This window comes from Odocoileus virginianus, chromosome 20 (genome assembly GCF_023699985.2).
Source record: "Odocoileus virginianus isolate 20LAN1187 ecotype Illinois chromosome 20, Ovbor_1.2, whole genome shotgun sequence".
Taxonomy (NCBI): Eukaryota; Metazoa; Chordata; class Mammalia; order Artiodactyla; family Cervidae; genus Odocoileus; species Odocoileus virginianus.
The window spans coordinates 41357558-41379925 of NC_069693.1; the positions used below are offsets into that span (position 1 = coordinate 41357558).

General features: G+C 38.6%; 1 protein-coding gene across 5 annotated transcripts in view; it reads left to right on the forward strand.

The window, feature by feature from the left end:
* Nucleotides 1–540: 540 nt before the first annotated feature.
* BRD7 (bromodomain containing 7) overlaps nucleotides 541–22368 on the forward strand; it is a 38637-nt gene continuing 16809 nt past the window's right edge. For 2 of the 5 annotated variants that reach the window (XM_020913616.2, XM_020913617.2), the window contains exons 1-6: nucleotides 541–834; nucleotides 1277–1491; nucleotides 13979–14108; nucleotides 14404–14461; nucleotides 17066–17210; nucleotides 21921–22031. In XM_020913616.2, coding sequence (XP_020769275.1) covers nucleotides 786–834; nucleotides 1277–1491; nucleotides 13979–14108; nucleotides 14404–14461; nucleotides 17066–17210; nucleotides 21921–22031 — 708 coding nt within the window. In that variant the 5' untranslated portion in view covers nucleotides 541–785. Of the gene's footprint in view, nucleotides 835–1276; nucleotides 1492–12102; nucleotides 12192–13978; nucleotides 14109–14403; nucleotides 14462–17065; nucleotides 17211–21920; nucleotides 22032–22368 lie in introns of those variants that run through there. The other 3 variants (XM_020913618.2, XM_020913619.2, XM_070451332.1) reach the window with 2 other exon arrangements.

Genomic DNA, 22368 nt, shown 5'->3' on the forward strand with positions numbered 1-22368 from the left:
CATCACAGCCTTTTTATTCAGATGCCAACGTTTATTTCCATAAATGCATCTTACTGAATACACTCTGCTCCATACTTTGTTGGTATTGTTTTAATTAAGGTCTTGAAGGTCTTTACATATCATTATATAAGTTTGTTTTGTTCTGTTTTAGAGATTAGAATCCTTCCGCTACCAATGTTCTGGGTTTCCTGGTTCTGGCGTCCAGCACAGGATTCAACAAATGTTAAAATGAAGATAGACGCTAGGGAAAGCGGGAGAGAAGGGAGGAGTCAGAAAGGAAGTAAGGTGATAAAAAGATAAGAAAAAGGATGAAAGGAAGAAGGGGCAAGACGGTAGGAATCAAGGCAGGAAAGAAAGAGAGGCAGACAGAAAAACGGGAATTTCAGAGCGGTGGACCCCGCCCTGGCCCCACCCACGAGCCGGACTCCGCCCCCGAGCCGACTCCGCCCCCAGGCCTCAGGCTGCCGTGCCACCTCCAGCCGCCAGGGGCCGCCACGCCCAGCTGACCACTCTCTGCGCGCGCGGCAGGCCCTCTCTCCCGCTTCCGCGCCGGCCACTCGCCAACCTGCCGCCGCTCTCCGGCTCCGGCTGGGTCTCGCGCGCTCGGGCGCGGCTGAGTCTATTCGTGAGGGACCTCGCGCCGCTCGGCGCACGCCGTCCCCCTGCCGCGCGGCGCGGGGTCTCGCGGGCCCCGCTCCCGCCCTCCGCTCGCCTGGCCCGGACCGGAAGCGGCGCCGCACGGCCTGGGCCTGGCGCGGGGGGCGGGCACCGGGGCCCGATCGGACATGGGCAAGAAGCACAAAAAGCACAAGTCGGACAAACACCTCTACGAGGGTGAGGAGTGGGCCACGGTGGGGGGCGGCGAGCCCACGGCCGCTCGGTGGAGTTTTCGTGCCTTCGAGACAACTCTCCAGCTTCCGAGGCGGGCCGGGGGTCGCACCTCCGGCGGGCAGGCCTGGACCCGCGAAGGGGGCGCGGCCCGCCTGAGACGCGCCAGACCCCCCAGGCGGGGGCGGCGTTCGAACCCGGGACGTCCGGCTGGGGCGGGACTCCGGTTGGGAGGTTTGAGGCGGTCCCGAGAGGCCCGGGAGCGTTCGGGGCGTCCACTTGGCGAGTGTCCGTCATTCAACAGGTGCGCCGAGGGGCGCCCACTGCGTGCCATTGGCCGCCTCAGACTGACTATCCCTACCCAGTTTTACTCTGCGTTGTGGATACTGCCCGTTGTGGATACCGCTGTGGATACTCCATTAATCGAGACCCTTTCCTTTCGTTTAAGAGTATGTAGAGAAGCCCCTGAAGCTGGTCCTCAAAGTGGGAGGGAACGAGGTTACCGAGCTCTCCACGGGCAGCTCTGGGCACGACTCCAGCCTCTTTGAAGACAAAAGCGATCATGACAAACACAAAGAGAGAAAGCGGAAAAAGAGAAAGAAAGGAGAGAAGCAGATTCCAGGGGAAGAAAAGGGAAGAAAACGGAGACGTGTAAAGGTAAAGGTAAAGCGTTGCTTCAGCTTTGAAAGTGGTACCACTTTCTGAGCGTTGCCGCCTCGCCCTGCCAACCTCACTTTATTTTGTGTCCAGTGAGATGCTGAAACGCCTATAAAATCGGGCTGACTTTGAGGAAGAGCAGGGCAGAATGGAAACATCAGTCATCTATGAGTTTCAACAGCTCTTTAATTATGTTGTTAGTTGTACTGTCACATCAGGTGAGTGACCAGTGAAGTCCTTAGCGAAGTCTTCATTTTCAGGAGCTGCTTCAAAGTATGCTTTCCATCTAGGAAAGGTAAAAGTCATGCTCTAGCAAAGCTCAGTTTCCAAGGTTTTGGGGAAACAGTCATTTTAAAAGTAACTGTGTTGTCACAGAGCGCCAGATTTGAGCCCCCTGCATCATACAGCAAATTCCCACTGGCTGTCTAATTTTACATATGGTAATGTAAATGTTTCAGTGCTGCTCTCTTAGTTCGCACCACCGTTTTCTTCCCCCCTCTGGGAGCTGGGAGGGAGGTTCAAGAGGGAATACATGTATACCTATGGCTGATTGATGTTGATACATGGCAGAAACCAATAGAATATTGTAGTTAACCTCCAATTAAAAATAAATTTAAATTTTTTAAAAAAGTAAATGGGATTTATTGGGATTCAGCTTTTGTTCTGAAATACTGTAATGCCAAATACATAATGAATGACTTTCATCTTTTAAGACAAAGTCTGAGTCTGTTGAAGAGATAATTTGTCAGAAACCTTCAAGGGATATGACAGCAGTAATAAAAATAAGCATTTTCTTAACCACTTGCAGTTACTAGAAAGGAAAAAAGAAAGTGGCTGCCACCCCTGTTTGTCATCTGGGTGAAATAGTAATAATAAACTTTCCTTCCAAGGATGATCACATATATACCTGGAATTGTCCTAGACTACTTTTTGCACTTCCCAAATTTAGCCTGTCACCAAGTAACTTATTGAATCATTTACTGGAACTTGAAGCTAAATTTCTGTAGGCTTATTTTTATAATTTTTTTATATTTATATATACAACAGAAATGTCCTAGACCATGTGATTAAACACGTTAAATCCCTAAATCGTAGTCTCTTTTTGGAATTTCCTATTTATGTCTTTCTGCCCCAGTGTTTATTGCCTTTGTCTATTCTGTGACTAACCATAGAACTGTCAAATGTTTTTTCCCCTAAATTGTAAAAGCTATGATTTTTTAATTCAAGTGATACAGAAGTGAACAAGGAGGAGAGAAAAAGTTTTCCTCACTCAGGTATCTCATTTAGTCTTTCTCTCCAAAAGTAACCAGTTTTGTTTGGGGGGATTGTTTTTTAATTATTTATTATTACAGGATAAAGTAATTTATGAGCATAGTTTTAAAAAGTCAAGAGTACTATTAATACATTTAAACATAAAAGTAAACTCCTGTTCCATCCTTCCCAAACTTGTTAATTTTTTCTTTGGATATTGATCTCCATTTCTAAATGTTGGTTTATGTTGCCGTTTACTGATTTTATTTGTACATCTTTTATTGACATCATGTTACTGAAGATGAGAATTTAAATTAATGTCCTTATATAGCTCCATGCCTCCAGTTTCCCTTCCTGCATTCTCCCACTGTAAATACATCTCAGTTCTTAGTAAATTCAATATTCAGTGTTCATTTCTAATTATTGTTTATTGGAGACAAATGTAATATACAGATACAGGTCTGATATTGACCAGTTGGCTAATTGCTTTCATTTGTTTGGTTGTTGTGTACTCATTCTTCAAGCTCTTAACAGTTTTGTAAAAGCTACCTAGTTTCTTCTGTTTTTCACATGGGCAAACCCGTCCCCCCCCCCCTTTTTTTTTTTTGAAACATCTGTCTTGCGTCCATCCATCTCTGTCACTACCTGCTCTAACCTGGATTAGTTGATTGGACCTGCTTTGCTTACTTTTGGATCCCATATCTTTCTCTTGATTTACTCCTTTGTTGTGGTGAAGTCTTAACACTACAAACCCCCTAAGAAAGCATTCACAGGAGGTAGATTTTTGTAGGTTCTTATGTGTTTGAAAAATTTTATTGTACTCTCATATACTCTCCTCATAGAGATTAATGGTTTGACTCAGCATGGAACTCCAAATTGGAAGTTATTTTCTCCCAGAATTTTGAAAGCATTGCTTGTAGTTTTCTAGCTTCCAGATTTGCTGCCGAGAAGTCTGTTTCCTTCTGATTTTTAGTTCTTTGAACATGGCTAGTATGTGCTCTCTCAAAACGTTTAGGATCTTTCCATTATCTTCAGTGCTCTGTTGCTTTCAGTTCCGAGATGTTTGCTTGAAGTGTTTCTATGATAATTTCCTTTCCTCCATTCTCTCTTCTCTCTTTCCAGAGCCCCTGCTATTAGATGTTGGACTCCTCGACTGGTTCTCTAATTTTCTTGTGTTTTTTTTTTTTCTCCTCTGTTTTTTTTTATTCTTCCTTCAAAGACAGTTCCTGAACTTTGTCTTCTGGCTCTGGTCTTGAATTTTATTTCAGATCTTGTATTTTGAGTTTCCAAGAACTTTTTTATATTCTCTAACCGTCCTTGTTTTAATAGCATCCTATTCTTTTTACATAGGGTATCTTTAATTTCTCTGAGATACAAATTGATGGGGGGTTTTTGGTATTTATCTTTTAAGTTTTCTTTTTCTTCTTGCATTGTCTCTATTTTCCCCTCAAGTTTCTTCAGTTTATTTATTCCATCTCTTCCTTTAGCGTCAGAAGCATCATTGGTTATCTGTTAGGCCTTTGTAATCTATTTTATATTTAAATGTGAAGCACAGAAAGGCAGATTACATGCTTTGTGCCTAGACAGAGTTGGTCAGCTGATGGCCTTCTCTGTGGGCATCACTAACAGGGACCTAATCGCTTTGATCAGGAACCACCAAAGTTTTACCCTTTCCCAGGTTTCTGGGGTTAGAACTTTTCTCACAGGTGTCTCCTTCCTTGTTGGCAGGAAGTATCTTGTTTGCTTTCATCTAGAGACTCCTCTACTTGCCTTTCGTCTCCCGAATGTGTTGGCATCTTTTATCCACTGTGGTCTCCTCTACTCTTTCTTCCCACCACCATCTCATTTAACTGGAAGTTGAGGTAACTCCTTTTAACCACTTCTGGTTTTAGTTCTGGCAGTTAAGTCTACTGTTACGCCAGTTAATATAGTTTTCATTTCTTGTTTTATCAGTTATCTCATCTTTTTATTAAATACACTGAATTTGATTATATTGCTGTACCATATTTTATTTTATATAACTTAAATGTTACAGGTAATGGTGCAGTGAACCTCACTGGTCACATCTCTTTGTATCCTTTTATAAGAATATCTTCAAGATAGGTTCCTGCAAGTCTCTCCCTCTGCCCTGTCTTGACTGTGGCTTTGAGTGTCATTAGCCACCTATATCTTTTTATTTCTTTGCAAACTAAGATGCTTTTGCATCCACCATTTCATTTGGACATAATACCCTGCAGAGTAGGGCAGGTAGGTTAATGATTTCCACTGTGAAAGTGAAAAGTGAAAGTTGCTCAGTCATGTCTAATTCTTTGCGACCCCATGGACTATTCAGTCCATGGAATTCTCTAGGCCAGAATACTGGAGTGGGTAGCCTTTCCTTCTCCAGAGGGTCTTTCCAACCCAGGGATCGAACCCAGGTCTCCCACATTGCAAGCGGATTCTTTACCAGCTGAGACACAAGGGAAGCCCAAGAATACTGGAGTGGGTAGCCTATCCCTTCTCCAGGGGATCTTACCAACCCAGGAATTGAACCAGGGTCTCTTGCATTGCAGGTGGATTCTTTACCAACTGAGCTATGAGGGAAGCACTGTATAAGAGGTAAAGTGGAAACTGAAAGAAGTGAAGTGAATTTGCCCATGTTCTACTTTCCCAGGACTCAGGGAGAACCATGAGACACTTCTGGGGTGTCATTGATTCTGTAGAGGCCTTTTGGGTCATCCTTTTTTTTCAAACTGACTGGGGAGAAGGGTGGGACACTTCAGAAGAACACCTCTCTCCAGGCTGTGCTCTGGATCTCCAGGGAGTTTTAGTAACAGCAGCTGCCACTGGTATTTTCTTGGGGAAGGTCAGCTTTGTAACACCTGTGGGCCTGAAAGGGGCTGGAGTGTATGTGGTTCTGAGGAACTGGTGACTCTCCTGTCAGTTCCATGTAGCAGGAAGGAGGAAGGGCAGAAGAAAAGAATAAAACATGAGAGGTAAGAAAGCCTTCCTCCATAAACAATACAAAGAAATACAGGAAGACACTAGAATGAGAAAGACTAGAGATCTCTTCAAGGAAACTATAGATTCTAAGGGGACAATTCATGCAAAGATGGGCACAATAAAGGGTAAGAACAGTATGGACCTAACAGAAGCAGAAGATACTAAGAAAAGGTGGCAAGAATACACAGAAGAACTGTACAAAAAAGATGTTAATGACCCAGATAATCACAATGACGTGATCACTCACCTAGAGCCAGAATACTTGGAGTTCGAAGTCACATGGGCCTTAGGAAGCATCACTACGAACAAAGCTAGTGGAGGTGATGGAATTCCAGCCGAGCTATTTTCAAATCCTAAAAGATGATGCTGTTAAAGTGTTAGACTTAATATACCGGCAAATTTGGAAAACTCTGTGGTGGCCACAGGACTGGAAAATGTCAGTTTTCATTCCAGTCCCAAAGAAGGGCAGTGCCAAAGAATATTCAAGCTACCACACAGTTGCACTCATTTCACGTGCTAGCAAAGTTGTGCTCAAAATTCTCCAAGCTAGGCTTCAACAGTACATGACCAAGAACTTCCAGATGTTCAAGCTAGATTTAGAAATGGCAGAGGAACCAGAGATCAAATTGCCAGCATCCTTTGGATCATAGAAAAAGCAAGATATTCCAAAAGAACATCTGCTTCATTGACTACGCTAAAGCCTTTGACTGAGTGGATCACAACAAACTGTGGAAGATTTTTCAAGAGATGGGAATTCCAGATCACCTTACCTGCCTCCTGTGAAACCTATATACACGTCAAGAATCAACAATTAGAACCACACATGGAACAGTGGACTGGTTCCAAATTGGGAAAGGAGTACATCGAGGCTGTATATTATCACCCTGCTTATTTAACTTATATTCAGAGTACATCATGTGAAATGCCAGGCTAGCACAAGCTGGAATCAAGATTGCTGGGAGAAATAGCAATAACTTCATATGTGAAGTTGATACCACCCTTATGGCAGAAAGAGAAAAGGAACTAAAGAGCCTCTTGATGAAGGCAAAAGAGGAGAGTGAAAAAGTTGGCTTAAAACTCAACATTCAAAAAACTAAGATCATGGCATCTGGTCCCATCACTTCATGGCAAATAAATGAGGAAATAATGGAAACAGTGAGAGACTTTATTTTCTTGGGCTCCAAATTCACTGCAGATGGTGACTGAAGCCATGAAATTAAAGGATACTTGCTCCTTGGAAGAAAAGCTGTGACAGCATATTAAAAAGCAGAGACATTACTTTGCCAACAAAGGTCCATCTAGTCAAAAGCTATGGTTTTTCCAGTAGTCATGTATGCACGTGAGAGTTGGACCATAAAGAAGGCTGAGTGCTGAAGAATTGATGCTTTTGAACTGTGGTGTTGGAGAAGACTCTGGAGAGTCCCTTGGACTGCAAGGAGATCCAACCAGTCAATCCTAAAGGAAGTCAATCCTGAATATTTATTGGAAGGACTGATGCTAAAGCTGAAGCTCCAGTATTTTGGCCACCTGATGTGTAGAGTCAACTCATTAGAAAAGACGTTGGTGCTGGGAAAGACTGAGGGCAGGAGAAGAGACACAGGACGAGATGGTTGGATGGTATCACCAATTCAATGGGCATGAGTTTGAGCAAACTCAGGAGATGGTGAAGGACAGGCAACCCTGGTGTGCTGCAGTCATGAAGAGTCAGACGCAAATGAGCGACGGAACAACAGAAGCAACCAGCACACATAGGCCATTATTCACAATGCTAGAGTTAAGTAAAACTTATTTTTTTTATTGATGTAACAGTTTATAATGTATCAGTTTCATGGGTCCAGCATTATGTTTTGTCTTTTGTGTACACTGTAGCATGCACACCACCGAAGTTTAGTTCCCATCCATTACAATACAGTTGATTCATTTTATCCCTTTCACCCTCCTTCATATTACACTCTGGTAACCTCTGCTCTATGCTTTGTGTCTATGTGTTTGGGTTGTTTGGTTTGGTTTGGTTTGTTCATTTATTTTGTTTTCTTTTTTGTTTTTTATGTTCTACATATGAGTGAAATCTTAACAGTATTTGGCTTTCTCTATCAGACTTATTTCACTTTAGCATAATGCCCTCAAGGTCTATCGATGTTGATGCAAATGGCAAGATTTCAACTTTTTTTATGCCTGAGTAATATTTCATTTCAGTGTGGTATTTTCTTTCCACTCATCCATTGATAAACACTCAGTTTGTTTCCATATTTTAGCTATTATAAATAATGCTGCAGTCAACATAGGCTTACATACATCTTTTTGAATTAATGTAAATAAAACTTTTTGAAAATTTAAGCTTATTCCTATACAGTAAATTCCTGTTTTATTAAAGTACTGTACTGGGTCCCAGGAGACATACATATTAATAAAAACTGACTTTTGAGTGTTTATGCTCAGCATTGTTCTGAGTTCTTTACTCTTTTAATACTTCATACCTTTATGGGGTAGGTACTGTTAGTATCTCATTTTGTTGCTGAGTTAACTGTAAAGTAGCTTTATTACTCAAGAGGAGAAATGAATGACGGTAATTGTTGAAGAAAGTGAAAATTCTGTCAAAACACAATTCATTGACTTCTTTTGTGTGAATCTGCCACACCCAGGATCTCAGGGCTGCTATAGCTTATTCCAGTCAGCAGAAAATCCTCCCCACTTTACCCTGCTTGGCTGTTCTCTCCTAAGGTGATCCTCAGTCACACAGGATCTTCCAAGAGAGAAGGAGGACTCTTGACTAAGGACATAAGAGCAGTATTGGTCCTCTGATAGGATTTTTTGTTTGTTTATTCAACAAATATCTGCCAAAAAACTGTTATACTGTATAATACTAGACTCAAATAATAAAATACAGTTCCTACTCTATAGGACCTCGGAGTTAGGCTGGGGAATCAGACACAAAACGATAAACTTCATGGCCTGGTAAATTCTAACAGGTGTGATTGAAGTGTTCTGGGAGTACAGAGGATGGTGTTCCTCATTCTGCCTTGGGGACTACGGGAAGCATCTAAGAGCTAAACTGTGGGACAGATGCTGTTTTCAGTGTAGGGCCAAAGATGAAGTGTAGCTTCAAAGTAATAAAAGTGATTTTTTTCAGTTGAATTAAAAAGTCAACTGTTAAAGCAAAGTTCTGAAATTGTTTTGCAATTTGCACTGGAAGCAGTATTTGGATATAGGTTTCCCTGGTGGATCAGACGGTAAGGAATCTGTCTTCAATGCAGGAGACCCAGGTTCGATCCCTGGGTCAGGAAGATCCCCTGGAGAAGAATTGGCTGCCTACTCCAGTATTCCTGTCTGGAGAATTCCATGGACAGAGGAACCTGGAGGGCTGTAGTACACAGGGTCAAAAAGAATCGGACACGACTGAGCGACTAACATCAATACCTATGTATGTTGTTGTTGTTGTTGTGGAAGTCTCAGTCGTGTATGACTCTTTGTGACCCCATGGACTGTTAACTTGCCAGGCTCCCCTGTCCATGGAATTCTCCAGGCAGTAATACTGGAGTGGGTTGCCATTCTCTTCTCCAGGGGATCTTCCTGACCCAGGGATTGAACCTGAGTCTCCTGCTTTGCAGGCAGATTCTTTATCATCTGAACCACGAAGAAAGCCCAGATATCTATCTATACATCTTCTGAAAAGTGACCAATCTGAAGGATAATACCTAGAACTTCAGCTGGTAATTTTCATGCTATCTCTTATGGTTTATTAATTCTACAAATATGTATTAGGCATTATTGAGGTTAGGGGTAGAGAGCTGAATAACACTTGAACCCCTCCCTCCCCACCAGGAACTCCAGTGAAACAGGCAAGCATGTCTATCTGTAATATAGTGCAGTGAGCTAGTATTAATAATATGAGCAAAGATTTACTTCAGAAGTGTTACAAATTAATAAAATAACTTACCATTGAGTCATGGATAAATAGGAATCCAGTTTGATATAAGTGCAGTGTGTTTGTAGTTACAGAAAGAGCTGCTATTTCTCTCTTCTGCCTCAGACCTTCATACACACAGAATATTTACTCTTCTACCTCCACCCTGACTTCCACCCCCAACCTGGCTAAATTCTCTCCTTCAGATCTTAGCTCAAATGCTTCTTCCTCATAGAAGTTTTCCCACACTTCTCTAGTTCTAAATTAGACTCATCCAGCAGTTACTCTGTCCTTAAAATCTGTTTGCATTTTTTTTACCAAGTTTTTTAATGTCTGCCTCATTTTACACTGTCGGCTTCCTAAGGGCAGGGCTGTGTGTGTTTATCCACCAGTGTGTGTCCGCAGAGTAGAACGCCATTTATTTATTGAATGCATGAATGAATATTTACCATGTGTAGGCACTGTGCTAAAATTTCACATACACTTATTTAATCCTTAAAACAAGCTTCTAAGGTATATATTGTATATATTATTCTGTCTATTTTTAATAACCAGGAAATTAGGCTGCTGCTCCACCTTATGTAGTTACTCCATGACCTCATAGCTAATAAGTGGCAAAGCCAGAATTTGAACCCATTTTATAAACTGTAGTTATAAACCTTCCTACCTGAAGTTAAATGGCTTTAGTATTTTTGTTTAGTTTTCTCTGTGTAATTAGCAAAATACACTGTATCAACCAGAACTGTATTAACTTCTGGTTTTACATATCTTACTTTCAGTAAGTGACGTTAACAGTTGGATTATGTAGTATTTTGGAATCATGAAAAAGAAAATTGGAAGGTAGGAATCATCAGAGTGTTAGGTGGAGAAAGAAGTGTAGAGATCAAAGCCTCTTGTTTTATAGGTGAGACCGAGACTGAAGCAGTAGAAGAACTTGTTCAAGTTTAGGTTCTAGTAAATGAGAAGCTAGATCTCCTAACTTCTAATAACATGTTACAGTATCTCCTTTCACTTTAGGGTAGTTTCCAAGTATATGTTATTTATATTCTTTTTCTCTTTTGGACTCTAGCCCAGAAGGCTATATTCTCTTGCCATACCAAATAGTAAAGTGCTTACTGTAGACCAGGCTAACTAGATGAGGTTACCAGATAGGGGTAGTTCAGAAACATAATACCTTCCTTTGGTACTTTTTCAGCTTTTCTGTTTCATGGTCATTTCACCATCTCGTAAACTCTGTAAGATAAATAAAAATCAACAGTTGAATCTCTATCTTGCAGCTGATAAAGAGGCCTAGGTGCCTAAGAAGGTCAAAGTGTGTTAAAGATGAAGCTAGAGCAAGAACTTGAGCCTCTAGACCATGTGTCAGCAAACTAGAGCCAACACCACTTGATTTTGTAAATTAAGTTTTATTAGAGCACAGCCACACCCATTATGTTGTCTGTGGCTGCTTTCTTGCTATACTGGCAAAGGTTAATATTAATAGTTGTCACTGACATTATGGACCACAAAGCCTAAATTATATGTTACCTGGCTGTTCACCAAAAAAGTTTGCCAATCCCTACTCTAGACTTTTTGCACTATGGCCTTAGTTCTTTCCATCTAGGAGGTGCTTAATTGCCTTTCAATCTGTCCATTTTCCACTGTTGACATTTAAGAGGAAGAGATCTTGTCTCTGAGGTCTTTTTCCATTGAACAGATGTTCAAAACCTGCCAACCTACAAAAGATTAATGCCAGTTTTTCTGGGGAAAAAGATACAAAACTTCCCTGAGTCAAAAATTACTGCTCCAGAATATGTCATAGGGCCATAAAAAAAGACACCAGTCAACTTAATGGAAATTGACTTCAAGTGAACAGTAAATATAAATATAGTTTATATTTATAAATATAAATATAGTTTATAACATTGTTCTCTGGAGCTTCAGCCAGTCATATTTTCTGTATTAGATGCTTTGGACTATAGAACGTGAAGCTCTGAATCACTGATGGTCCAAGTGTGATCCCTGCATGGGCAACAGCCACATAACCTAGAAGCTTGTTAGTAATGCAGATTCGCAGACTACACTAGACCTATTGGATCGGTAATTCTGGGGACAGGACCTAATCACTAGTGTTCTAACAAGACTTAAATGATTCTGATGCACGCTGATGCTTGAGAACCTTCATGAGACCTCAGAATTTGCATTTTTAGTAATTTCCCAGATAGTGCTGATGTTGCTAGTCTGGGAACCACACTTTGAGAACCACCACTCTGGATACTAGAATAAGAAATTAGGATGTAGACCAAGAAAATAAAATCCTATTGAGAATCTTGAATCTCAGGAGTGTAAAATAGATAGTTTGGGTCAATTTTACTCTAAAATTGAATTTTTAAGATGCAAAAAACAGGATTTTTTTTTTAAACTATTACCTGGATGCCAACCATTCAGCTTTAGCAAAACATAACATTTTGCTTTTTGCTTGGTTTTATGTTTTTTAAAAGATATCAGGGTACAGACACCATTGAAGCTTTCTGTGTTCCTCCCAGAATCCATTCCTCTTCCTCATTCCCTAAAGAGAACTATGAATTTGGTATGTATCACATGTAAACTTGTTTTATAATTTTACTACTTCTGTGTATATTTGTAAAGTACACTTTATATATTTTCAAAACTTAACATAGCTGATCTTGTAACAATTCTCAACTTTTTCCTCTAGAAGTTGTTTATAAACATAATACATGCTGATACAATGTAACTTTAGCCTATTAATTTTACCTGCTATGTAAATATGCCGTATTTTATTAATCTATTTCCTTTTAGTAGCGTTTTTCTTTCCGTAAGTTCCTAATTTTTTACTATTTCACAGAGTGCTGAAGTAAATAGTCTTGTGCATGTCTTCATGTACCGTTGTGAAAGGAAGTTTGTCTGGGGTATATGCCCAGGAGCAGAGTCACTGAGAAGCAGGGTAAAAGGTTGTGGGTTTCCCTGGTGGGTCATTGGTAAAGAATCCGCCTGCCAGTGCAGGAAACGCAGGTTCAGTCCCAGGCTCTGGAAGATCCCCTGGAAAAGGAAATGGCAACCCACTCCAGTATTCTTGCCTGGGAAATCCCCATGGACAGAGGAGCCTGGTGGGCTGCAGTCCATGGGGTCACACAGAGTCAGATACGACTAAAGCGATTTAGCACACACACATGCACTGCAAGGTATGAGAGCCCTATTTCTCCACATTTTTTTCAAAACTTGACATTTTCAGACATTTTAATTTTTATCACTCAGAGAGATGTGAAATACCTTCCAGTTTTTAAATTCATAATTCCCAGAGTTCCAGGGAACTTGAAGCTAGTTTTCATGTTTCTTGACATTTCTAAGTGTTTTTTCTGGGGCTTACCTGTGATGTCCTTTACCCATTTTCTGTTGGGTTATTTGCCTTTTTATATGAATTTGTAGATGCACTTTGTGTAATCTTTGCTAATATTTTGATTTATTTGAGTTTCTCAGTCAGTAGCTAGTCTTTTAGTTTCATAGATAAGAAAATCTTTCCCTATTCTTAAGTCATAAAGATTCTTTTACTTTATGTCAAGTTTTAAAATTAATTCTTTAATGTATCTAAAATTTACTTTTGCATGTGGTATAAGGTAGAGCTCTAATCTCATATAGATAACCAGTTGTCCCAGCACTACCCTATTGTCATTGATTTGGCATGCCACTCTGATCTGTCACGACTTTTCTATGTGCACAAGTCTGTCTCTGGTGCTCTGGTCTCTGTTTCATAGGTCTGTTTGTCCCTGTGTCAGGCCCACATTGTCTTGTCACTTTATACAAACTGATAGCACACATTTTATTGTGACCTTTTTCAAAACTGTTCTGACTGTACTGATGATTCACTCTTCAAGATAAATTGTATGACTGACTTGTCAAATTTCATGGAAAATCCGGTCTTAAAATTTTGATAGGCTTTGCATTTTATTTATAGATTACTTTGGAGCAAACTGTCTGTTTTTCAGTTCATGAACATGGTATATCTCCTTTATTCAGGTCTTTCACAATGGCCTTTCAATAATGTTTCATAATTTTTCCTAAAAGATAGTTGGTCATCTTTTATTAGATTTAGTCCTGGTATATTATTTTACTTTTATGAATAGTATTATTTTTATAATTAGTTAATTCTAGCATGTAGAAGCACTTTCCCCCCCATTTATGAACATGGTATTCTCTTATTTCCCAGTAGATGGCAGTAAAATAACATAACAATAAGATTTCATTATTAATAAGCTTCAGTGTCATCGTATTTTTTTCCACTGAAATTAAATTAAATGATTTATTTTAAAGGAATCAATTCTGAAGTATTTCTAAATTCTCTCTTTTTGTTCCATTTAGGAGGATAAAAGAAGGCGAGATCGTGACCATGTGGATATCGAGGTAGAAAAAGACCTACAGTGTCAGGCCCCTGTCGGATTAGACTTGCCTCCTGAGAAGCCTCTTGCAAGCTCTTTAGCCAAACAAGAAGGTTGGAATAACTCTGAATTAACTGTCCTGAATGAGGAAGCTTAAATTATTTTAAGGATGTTAGCCAGGGAAAGTTAAAAATTTTAAAGCTGTACATTTTCTTATATTACTGCTTAAGAACTTTAAGTTAATTTCTGTTCCAAACTTGTTGTTCTCTTACTTCAGCATATTTGAAAAATAAATGGAATTTCTGTATGAGATAATTTAATGATGGGTATGAGATAAGTCATGTATAGAAAATAAGCTAAACAATAGAGAATCTTCTCTTTTAAAACGCTCTTTCTTCTTTGCTTTAGAAGTAGAACAGACACCTCTTCAAGAAGCTTTGAATCAACTGATGAGACAACTGCAGAGGTGAATTTTTTTCCGAGCATTTTTATAACATGGAAATTGAAATGGGAAATAGAGGATCCAAACCACTTCTTTTTATTATTATTATTTCAAATCACATTTTGTGGCCTGTATCCAAATGTACTTGATTTTAAAGTGGATGATAAATATTTTGCCTGGCAATAGAAGTACTCCAAGAGGCTGACTTTTAGATGTTCTCATTTGGTTTGTTTTAACTGGCAGCTTGAAGAGTGTTACATAATCCTCTTAATGGCAGATCTTTCCTTAATCTAAAGTAACTTCTGATATTAAAGCTTTAAACCAGGATTAAACAATACAGGTATTTCCATTTGCTAATAGATCAAAACACCTTCTATATGTCTGTGCTGCTTATCACTGCTGTGAGTGTTCACTAATTACCAAGTCTGGGAGAAGAAACAAAATACCATAAATAAGATTTGTAACCCTCTCTTAAATTCAGAAGTTTGTTCTAAAAATTATAGTATCTTGATAAAACCAATGTGAAGTTCTTAAAAGAGAAAAGAATAACTTGATCCTTATTAAAATATTTATTTTGATACCTCAGTTCACTCAATTTAAAGTTTTAGCCCAAAGACATCTACATTATTAGCAGAGGATTCATGGATATAGGGCATGCGTTCATATAGTGAGATTTCTTCTTACTGTGTTGGACTTATATGTCAACCCCAAAACTTATCATAAATATTTTTAAAAATAAAGCTATCTGTATTCAGCACCTATTCAGTTTTACAGTGAAAATCAGAAATCAGTGACCTATCTTCCTTTTTGGTGTTAAAGAACAGTTAAGAAATTTACATCTCAAGTCTTTACACTTGAATAAATCATTCATTGCTTGTCCCAAAGGAGTGAACAGGTAAGCATTGAGCATTCCAACTCAGAATTTTTGACTATAAAGTGTTTGGCTACCTTTTAATTTTGTTTCTTGCAGTGTAAGACCAGAATATAAGTTAATGATGTCTCCGTAAGAGAAACCTACTTATCAGAGTCTCTCTCAGTCTGAGAATGTTCACATTGCTCAGAACATTATGGGAATTAGAACTCAGAGCCATATTTTTATTGAATAGCCTTAGTGATTCTTGATCTTGAGTCTCAGTGCAAATACTGGAAAAGAGCGTAATTGACCAGGTTTAGTAATAGCATCTTTGGTCAAACCAAGTCGTACTCTGTTAAAATGACTAATTTTAGGGAGTGTAGATAATTTGCTCTGAAGAGATCCTCCAGAGATGCTTTGTGGTGTTATTCAAGTAACTTCTATGGACAGTATGCATTTGGATCTGTAAGTTCCAAACTGGACATTTTTACTTACTCTCAGTATTTTTTACTCTTACTGCTGGTGTCCTGCTGGGAAGAACCAAGGCAGATACACACACCTGAGTTCAGATTCTGACTCTCTGTTTTATCAGATTTATGACCTAAAACAAATGATTTGACCTCTGAGCCTCAGTATCCTCATCTCTAAGTGAGGATACCAGCTCCTTGATGGCTTTTGTGAGCATTAGATATAAAATACCTCAATTCCCTACCACTGTGCCTGGCATGTGGTAAATTTATTTTTTAAATTGCTGCTGCTATTATGACTTTTTAAGCATTTTTAATGCTGTGATTATTTGGAATAAGAAAGCTTTGATATGCCAAATTTCCAGAGGGAAATAACAGTCTAATGAACTAATTATATAGAGCAGTGGTTTTCAAATCTGTCTATCCTGTAAGTACCAAAATTCAACCCTAGAAAAACCAGTGCCTGGACCACTCTTCCTCCCCCAGGAGAGTCGCATGTAGTGGGTCTAGGGTTAGCCTCCCACCACACCAGAATTCTTTTTAAAGCTCCTCTCATGATTCTTGTGCACAGCCAGAGTTAAGAACCTATGATAGAAAGCACTGGGTCTCAAGTTTGGAGGTATTATGATAATCTTTTTAATGTCCATTTTTTGAGCAGTCCTCTACACACATGATAGAAGTTATACCCATTAATTTAAGAAATATATATGGTTGTCCTTTGGTATCCCCAGAGGATTGATTCCAGGAGCCCCCATGGGTACCAGAATCCAGGGATGCTCAACTGGCAGCAGTCCAGTGAACAGTCAGCTCTATATCCACGTTTGGGAAGCCCACAGATACAGAGGGCTAGCTGTGCTCAGGAGGATACAGCAGCTCTGTGGCCCACCAAGAGTCCAAGCCTACTTAGAAACCTGGGTGGAAGACTGCAGATGTGCACTTCAGTTACTATTTCTGCTTTTTCTCTATGGTTAATAAAAAATACATAGTATTAATCTCCCAGAGTACAAGACATTTTTTAGTTAGTCTAGATTTCTTATTTTGTTTCATCTTTCCCTGTGTTGGAGATGTTGTGAATTAATTAAGCTGCATATTTTAAAAGATTCTGTCTTAAGGGTACAATTTATATGTTAAGCATCTGAACCTTATTAAATAGTTATTAGTCTTTAAAATCATTACTTCAGTTTTTAGTGAAAAACATATTAGCCTGCTACAAATTCTACATCTGAAGGATTTCCTCTGACTTAATACTCCTTGACCAGTAGTTTTGTTTGTAGTAGAAATAAAATTGCTTTTTTCCTGTCTTCACAGAAAAGACCCAAGTGCTTTCTTTTCATTTCCTGTGACTGATTTTATTGCCCCTGGCTACTCCATGATCATTAAACACCCAATGGATTTTAGTACCATGAAAGAAAAGATCAAGAACAATGATTACCAGTCCATAGAAGAACTGAAGGTAACTTATGATTTATGTTGTATTGGAGAATAGACTGAGCTATGCTACAGAGTAACGTTTCTGTTCAATTGAGAGGCAAACTTTTGGATCCTGTGTATGGGAAGTCTGTGTAGAAATCTGCATGTCTGGTATTCAGAATCATTCTCAAGTTTATTTTAATGTCCAAAATCTGTATTTTTTTTTTGTCTTAGAAAACATGTTTGAGCTTAGTGATAGAAAACCAGACAAAATAAGTCATCTGCTGTCCTTAGTATTTTGTGGGTTTTGGTAAAATTTTGAAATTCATGTGTTCTATGAAATATTTTCTCAACCTTTAAAACGAAAATGTTTTATTTTAAATTTCAGATGAATACAGGTAAAATTGATTGTTTTTTAATTGAAGTATAGTTGATTTATAAAGTTTTACTGGTTTCGGGTGTATCACAAAGTGATTTGGCTATGTATTTTTTTCTATAGATTTTTACAAAATATTGAATAAAGTCAGTGTTTTAATGGAAGTTCACTTAGAGTAGTTTCTTTTTCTGTTTCTAGACATGTAAAATAGAGAATAAATTGGCTTGTCTAGAAATACCAAGCAGAAGTTTAATTACGTTTTCTAGCTTGGTGAAAGTGAGTTGCTCCCTGAACTCACTTTGGCTGTATTTTTTTAGCATATTTTCTACAACATTCAGCAATAAAAAAATTTAAAATTACAAATAAAGAACCTACAAGCCACGAAGATGAATCATATGCCTAATGTTATAGTTGACGTCCTTCTATCTTTGAATAGCCTTGGTGTATATGCTGGTTTCAGAGTTAAGCTTTTCATTTTAATCATCCTAAGAAAAGGAGCCGTGTGTTTTCTTTTTTAATCTGCTCTGTACCAAACCACCACAAATTCAAGTGGTTTAAACAGTGTCTACTCTCAGTTCAGTTCAGTTCAGTCGCTCAGTTGTGTCCGACTCTTTGCAGCCCCATGAACTGCAGCACGCCAGGCCTCCCCGTCCATCACCAACTTCTGGAGTTCACCCAAACCCATGTCATTGAGTTGGTGATGCCATCCAACCATCTCATCCTCTGTCGTCCCCTTCTCCTCCTGCCCTCAATCTTTCCTAGCATCAGGGTCTTTTCCAGTGAGTCAGCTCTTCGCATCAGGTGGCCAAAGTATTGGAGTTTCAGCTTCAACGTCAGTCTTTCCAATGAACACCCAGGACTGATCTCTTTTAGGATGGACTGGTTGGATCTCCTTGCAGTCCAAGGGACTCTCAAGAGTCTTCTCCAGCACCACAGTTCAAAAGCATCAATTCTTTGGCACTCAGCTTTCTTCACAGTCCAACTCTCACATCCATACATGACCACTGGAAAAACCATAGCCTTGACTAGACGGACCTTTGCTGGCAAAGTAATGTCTCTGCTTTTCAATATGCTGTCTAGGTTGATCATAACTTTCCTTCCAGGGAGTAAGCGTCTTTCAATTTCATGGTTGCAGTCACCATCTGCAGTGATTTTGGAGCCCATAAAAATAAAGTCAGCCACTGTTTCCACTGTTTCCCCATCTGTTTGCCATGATGTGATGGGACCAGATGCCATGATCTTAGTTTTCTGAATTTTGAGCTTTAAGTCAACTTTTTCACTCTCCTTTTTCACTTTCATCAAGAGGCTCTTTAGTTCTTCTTCACCTTCTGCCATAAGGGTGGTGTTATCTGCATATCTGAGGTTACTGATATTTCTCCCGGCAATCCTGATTCCAGCTTGTGCTTCTTCCAGCCCAGCGTTTCTCATGATGTACTCTGCATATAAGTTAAGTAAGCAGGGTGACAAATACAGCCTTGACGTACTCCTTTTCCAATTTGGAACCAGTCTGTTGTTCCATGTCCAGTTCTAACTGTTGCTGCCTGACCTGCATACAGGTTTCTCAAGAGGCAGGTCAGGTTGTCTAGTATTCCCATCTCTTTCAGAATTTTCCACAGTTTATTGTGATCCACACAGTCAGAGGCTTTGTCATAGTCAATAAAGCAGAAATAGATGTTTTTCTGGAACTCTCTTGCTTTTTCAGTAATCCAGCGGATGTTGGCAATTTGATCTCTGGTTCCTCTGCCTTTTATAAATCCAACTTGAACATCTGGAAGTTCACGGTTCACGTATTCTGCAGCCTGGCTTGGAGAATTTTAAGCATTACTTTACTACCTTTGTTTTTTTCCTGAATAACATTGTAGTGTTCTCACTTGACCGAAGGGCTAGACCCTAATCATTTATAGAAGGAAAATAAGACAGTAAATGTTATCTTTACTTGGTCTCTTTTTTTTTTATACATATTGATTAGCTGAATTTTATGAATGATACTAGCATTTAGTTCTGTCTTTCCTATCAGTTTGAATGTATATTTCACTCTGAAAAGCCTGAATTATATACTCTTGTATTCAGAGAAACGAAAATTTTTCTCAACTTTTCATCTGGTGAAAATTAAGCTAAAACTGTTTATTTCAGCATATTTCTGATCTTATTGATTAATGGAAAATTTTTCAGTTTTTTTCCCTTTCTGTGAGTAGTTTTCCTTTGATCTTTCCCTTACAATGACAAGAGAGAGTACAAGTATGCCCACTAAGTGTTTCTGAGCAAATGGTCAAGATTTATCATAATTAAAGTGAACAAGTATTTTTAACTTGGAGTTTTCTGTAGAGCTGTATTTTTTCCTCAGGAAAATTCAATAGCTCCATGTAATGTTTAATTAGCTTATCCAACTCATTAAGCTGTTCGAGGGTTTTGGTTTTTTTTTTTTAATACTTGGAATTATGCAAAAAGGTCATTCAACTTTATGAACAAACAATTGCCATTACAGAAAAATCCAGTAAAGTCTAGCACAGGACAGTTAAGATTCATGGAATAATAGGGCTTCCCTGGAGCCTCAGTGGTAAAGAACCTGCCCGCCAGTGGAGGAGTGAAAGTGAAAGTCACACAGTCCTGTCTGGCTCTTTGCGACTCCATGGACTTATAGTCCATGCAATTCTCCAGGCCAGAATACTGGAGTGGGTAGCCTTTCCCTTCTCCAGAGGATCTTCCCAACGCAGGGATCGGACAGGAGATGCAGGTTCAATCCCTGATCTGAGAAGATCCCACATGGCGTAGATCAGCTAAGCCGGTGCACCACAACTGTTGAGCCTGTGCTCTGTAGGGGGAAGCCACAGCACTAAGAAGTCCATGCATCACAACTAGAGAGTAGCCCCTGCTCACTGCACCTAGAGAAAAGCCCACGCAGCAACAAAGACCCAGCAAGCCAAAAAATGTTATTAAATAAATAAATAATTTTTTAAAAGATTCATGAAGTAACAGATCAGACCTGTGATCTGTAGGATGATCCAGTACTTTTTCTAGTTATAGGACCAGTGGTCATTTAGTGTAGTAGTCATCTAGTTTGTCTCCCCTCATTTGCCTCTCCTTCCCCAAATATATATTTAATAATTTTAATGGAAGCTTTTCAGAATATCTATAGTAAAAGTTCTGAACATGGGGTCCTTTGGGTAGCCTTGGATGAGCCTTTAGAGAGATCAGGAATTTTATAAAATTACAGGAAAATTTTGTGTTCACTTTTATATTACATGTGTGTGCTTGAGGAGTGGATCCATAGCTTTCCTCAGATTCCTAGAGATGATGACTTAACAAAATCCTAACTGATTATAGAGATTTGGCCAAGAACTGAGCATCCACATATACTTCATCTGTGTTAAATTTAATACCAAATTTATTGTGACACTTGACTCAGTCTTCTCATGTACTTTTAAATAATATTCAATCTACGTATTTTCATTACATTAAATGTTCTGAGCTGTCATCACTAGTTATTAAATAGTGGGGCTTAAATGTTTTAAATTCAGAGGAGATTGAGAACCAGATTCTTTTTTGTTGAGTTTTTATCATTTTTATTTAGTAAGGCCTTGGCATAATCACTCTCACATTTATACAATGTAAAAATTATTTAACCATGAAAATATGCAGTGGAATTGAATTCCCTAGCACATGTGCATACTTTGAAATTTAAACCAAAAGTACAATTTTGATAGTCTGCCTACTCTGGTTACATGTTGTAAGTCTTTGAAGTTGTATGGTTTATTTCAGGTTGGCATGATTTTGTAACATTCTGCAAATTATATTTAGCTTATAATAGTATCCAAACACTTGAAAGAAAATTAGTGTAAATGTTTTGCCACTTTTGCTCGGTTAATTTGACTATGGTAGGAAATATTGTGATGATAATTTAGCATTGTCCCAGTTTTCAGTCAAGATCCAAAATAAAATATTTAATTCATTAATGGATAGTTGTTTGTTTTTAAACTAAGGATTTTTTAAATTAAATACTCAGTAATTATTAAATGTAAGATAGAAGTATTCTCTAATTCTCTTTGTGTGCAATAAGATTATACTGAAGAAACCCATTTTAAAATTTTATCTCAGAATCTAAAGTCTATGCAGTTACTGTAGAATGTTTAAGAATTTGTAAAGGAATGTAGTAGGATGTTTAAATTAATTTAGCAGTTTTGTTAGTTTTAAAACTTAATAAATTCCTGTTAATGCTGTGTAGTAAACAAAAGGGAAGACAGTGTTTTTTTATTGGTCTGTTTTTGTTTGTTTGATGGTGGTTGCTTTGAATTTTTGAGGACCTGGGTGACTTCAGGCCAGCACAGGAGGGCGCTTTGTTTTGTCCTAATGCATTCCTCCCTGATGTTTTCTCTCCAGGATAACTTCAGACTAATGTGCACTAACGCTATGATTTACAACAAACCAGAGACGATTTATTATAAAGCTGCGAAAAAGCTGTTGCACTCAGGGATGAAAATTCTTAGCCAGGTAAAGGAAATTCTTTGTCATAAATAATAATTATTATAAAATTTATATTCCTTTGATTTTGGTTATAGTGATACAGATCCAGTACAGTTCAGGTTTTATTTTATAGAAAGGTTATATTAAAGTAGGAAATATTAAATGAAAAAAAATTTTAACATAGAGAAGAAAATTACAACAGGAAGATTCTCATTTGGAATTGATCCAAATAAATATTGGCCTTCACTTGTAATTATTTATTTGGAAGCTGTTGAGTTGGTATTCACCAGATAGACTTATATTGACTGAAACAGACATCATCTTGAATTCCAGGACAGGATAGATTACATGAGTTTTCGAAATC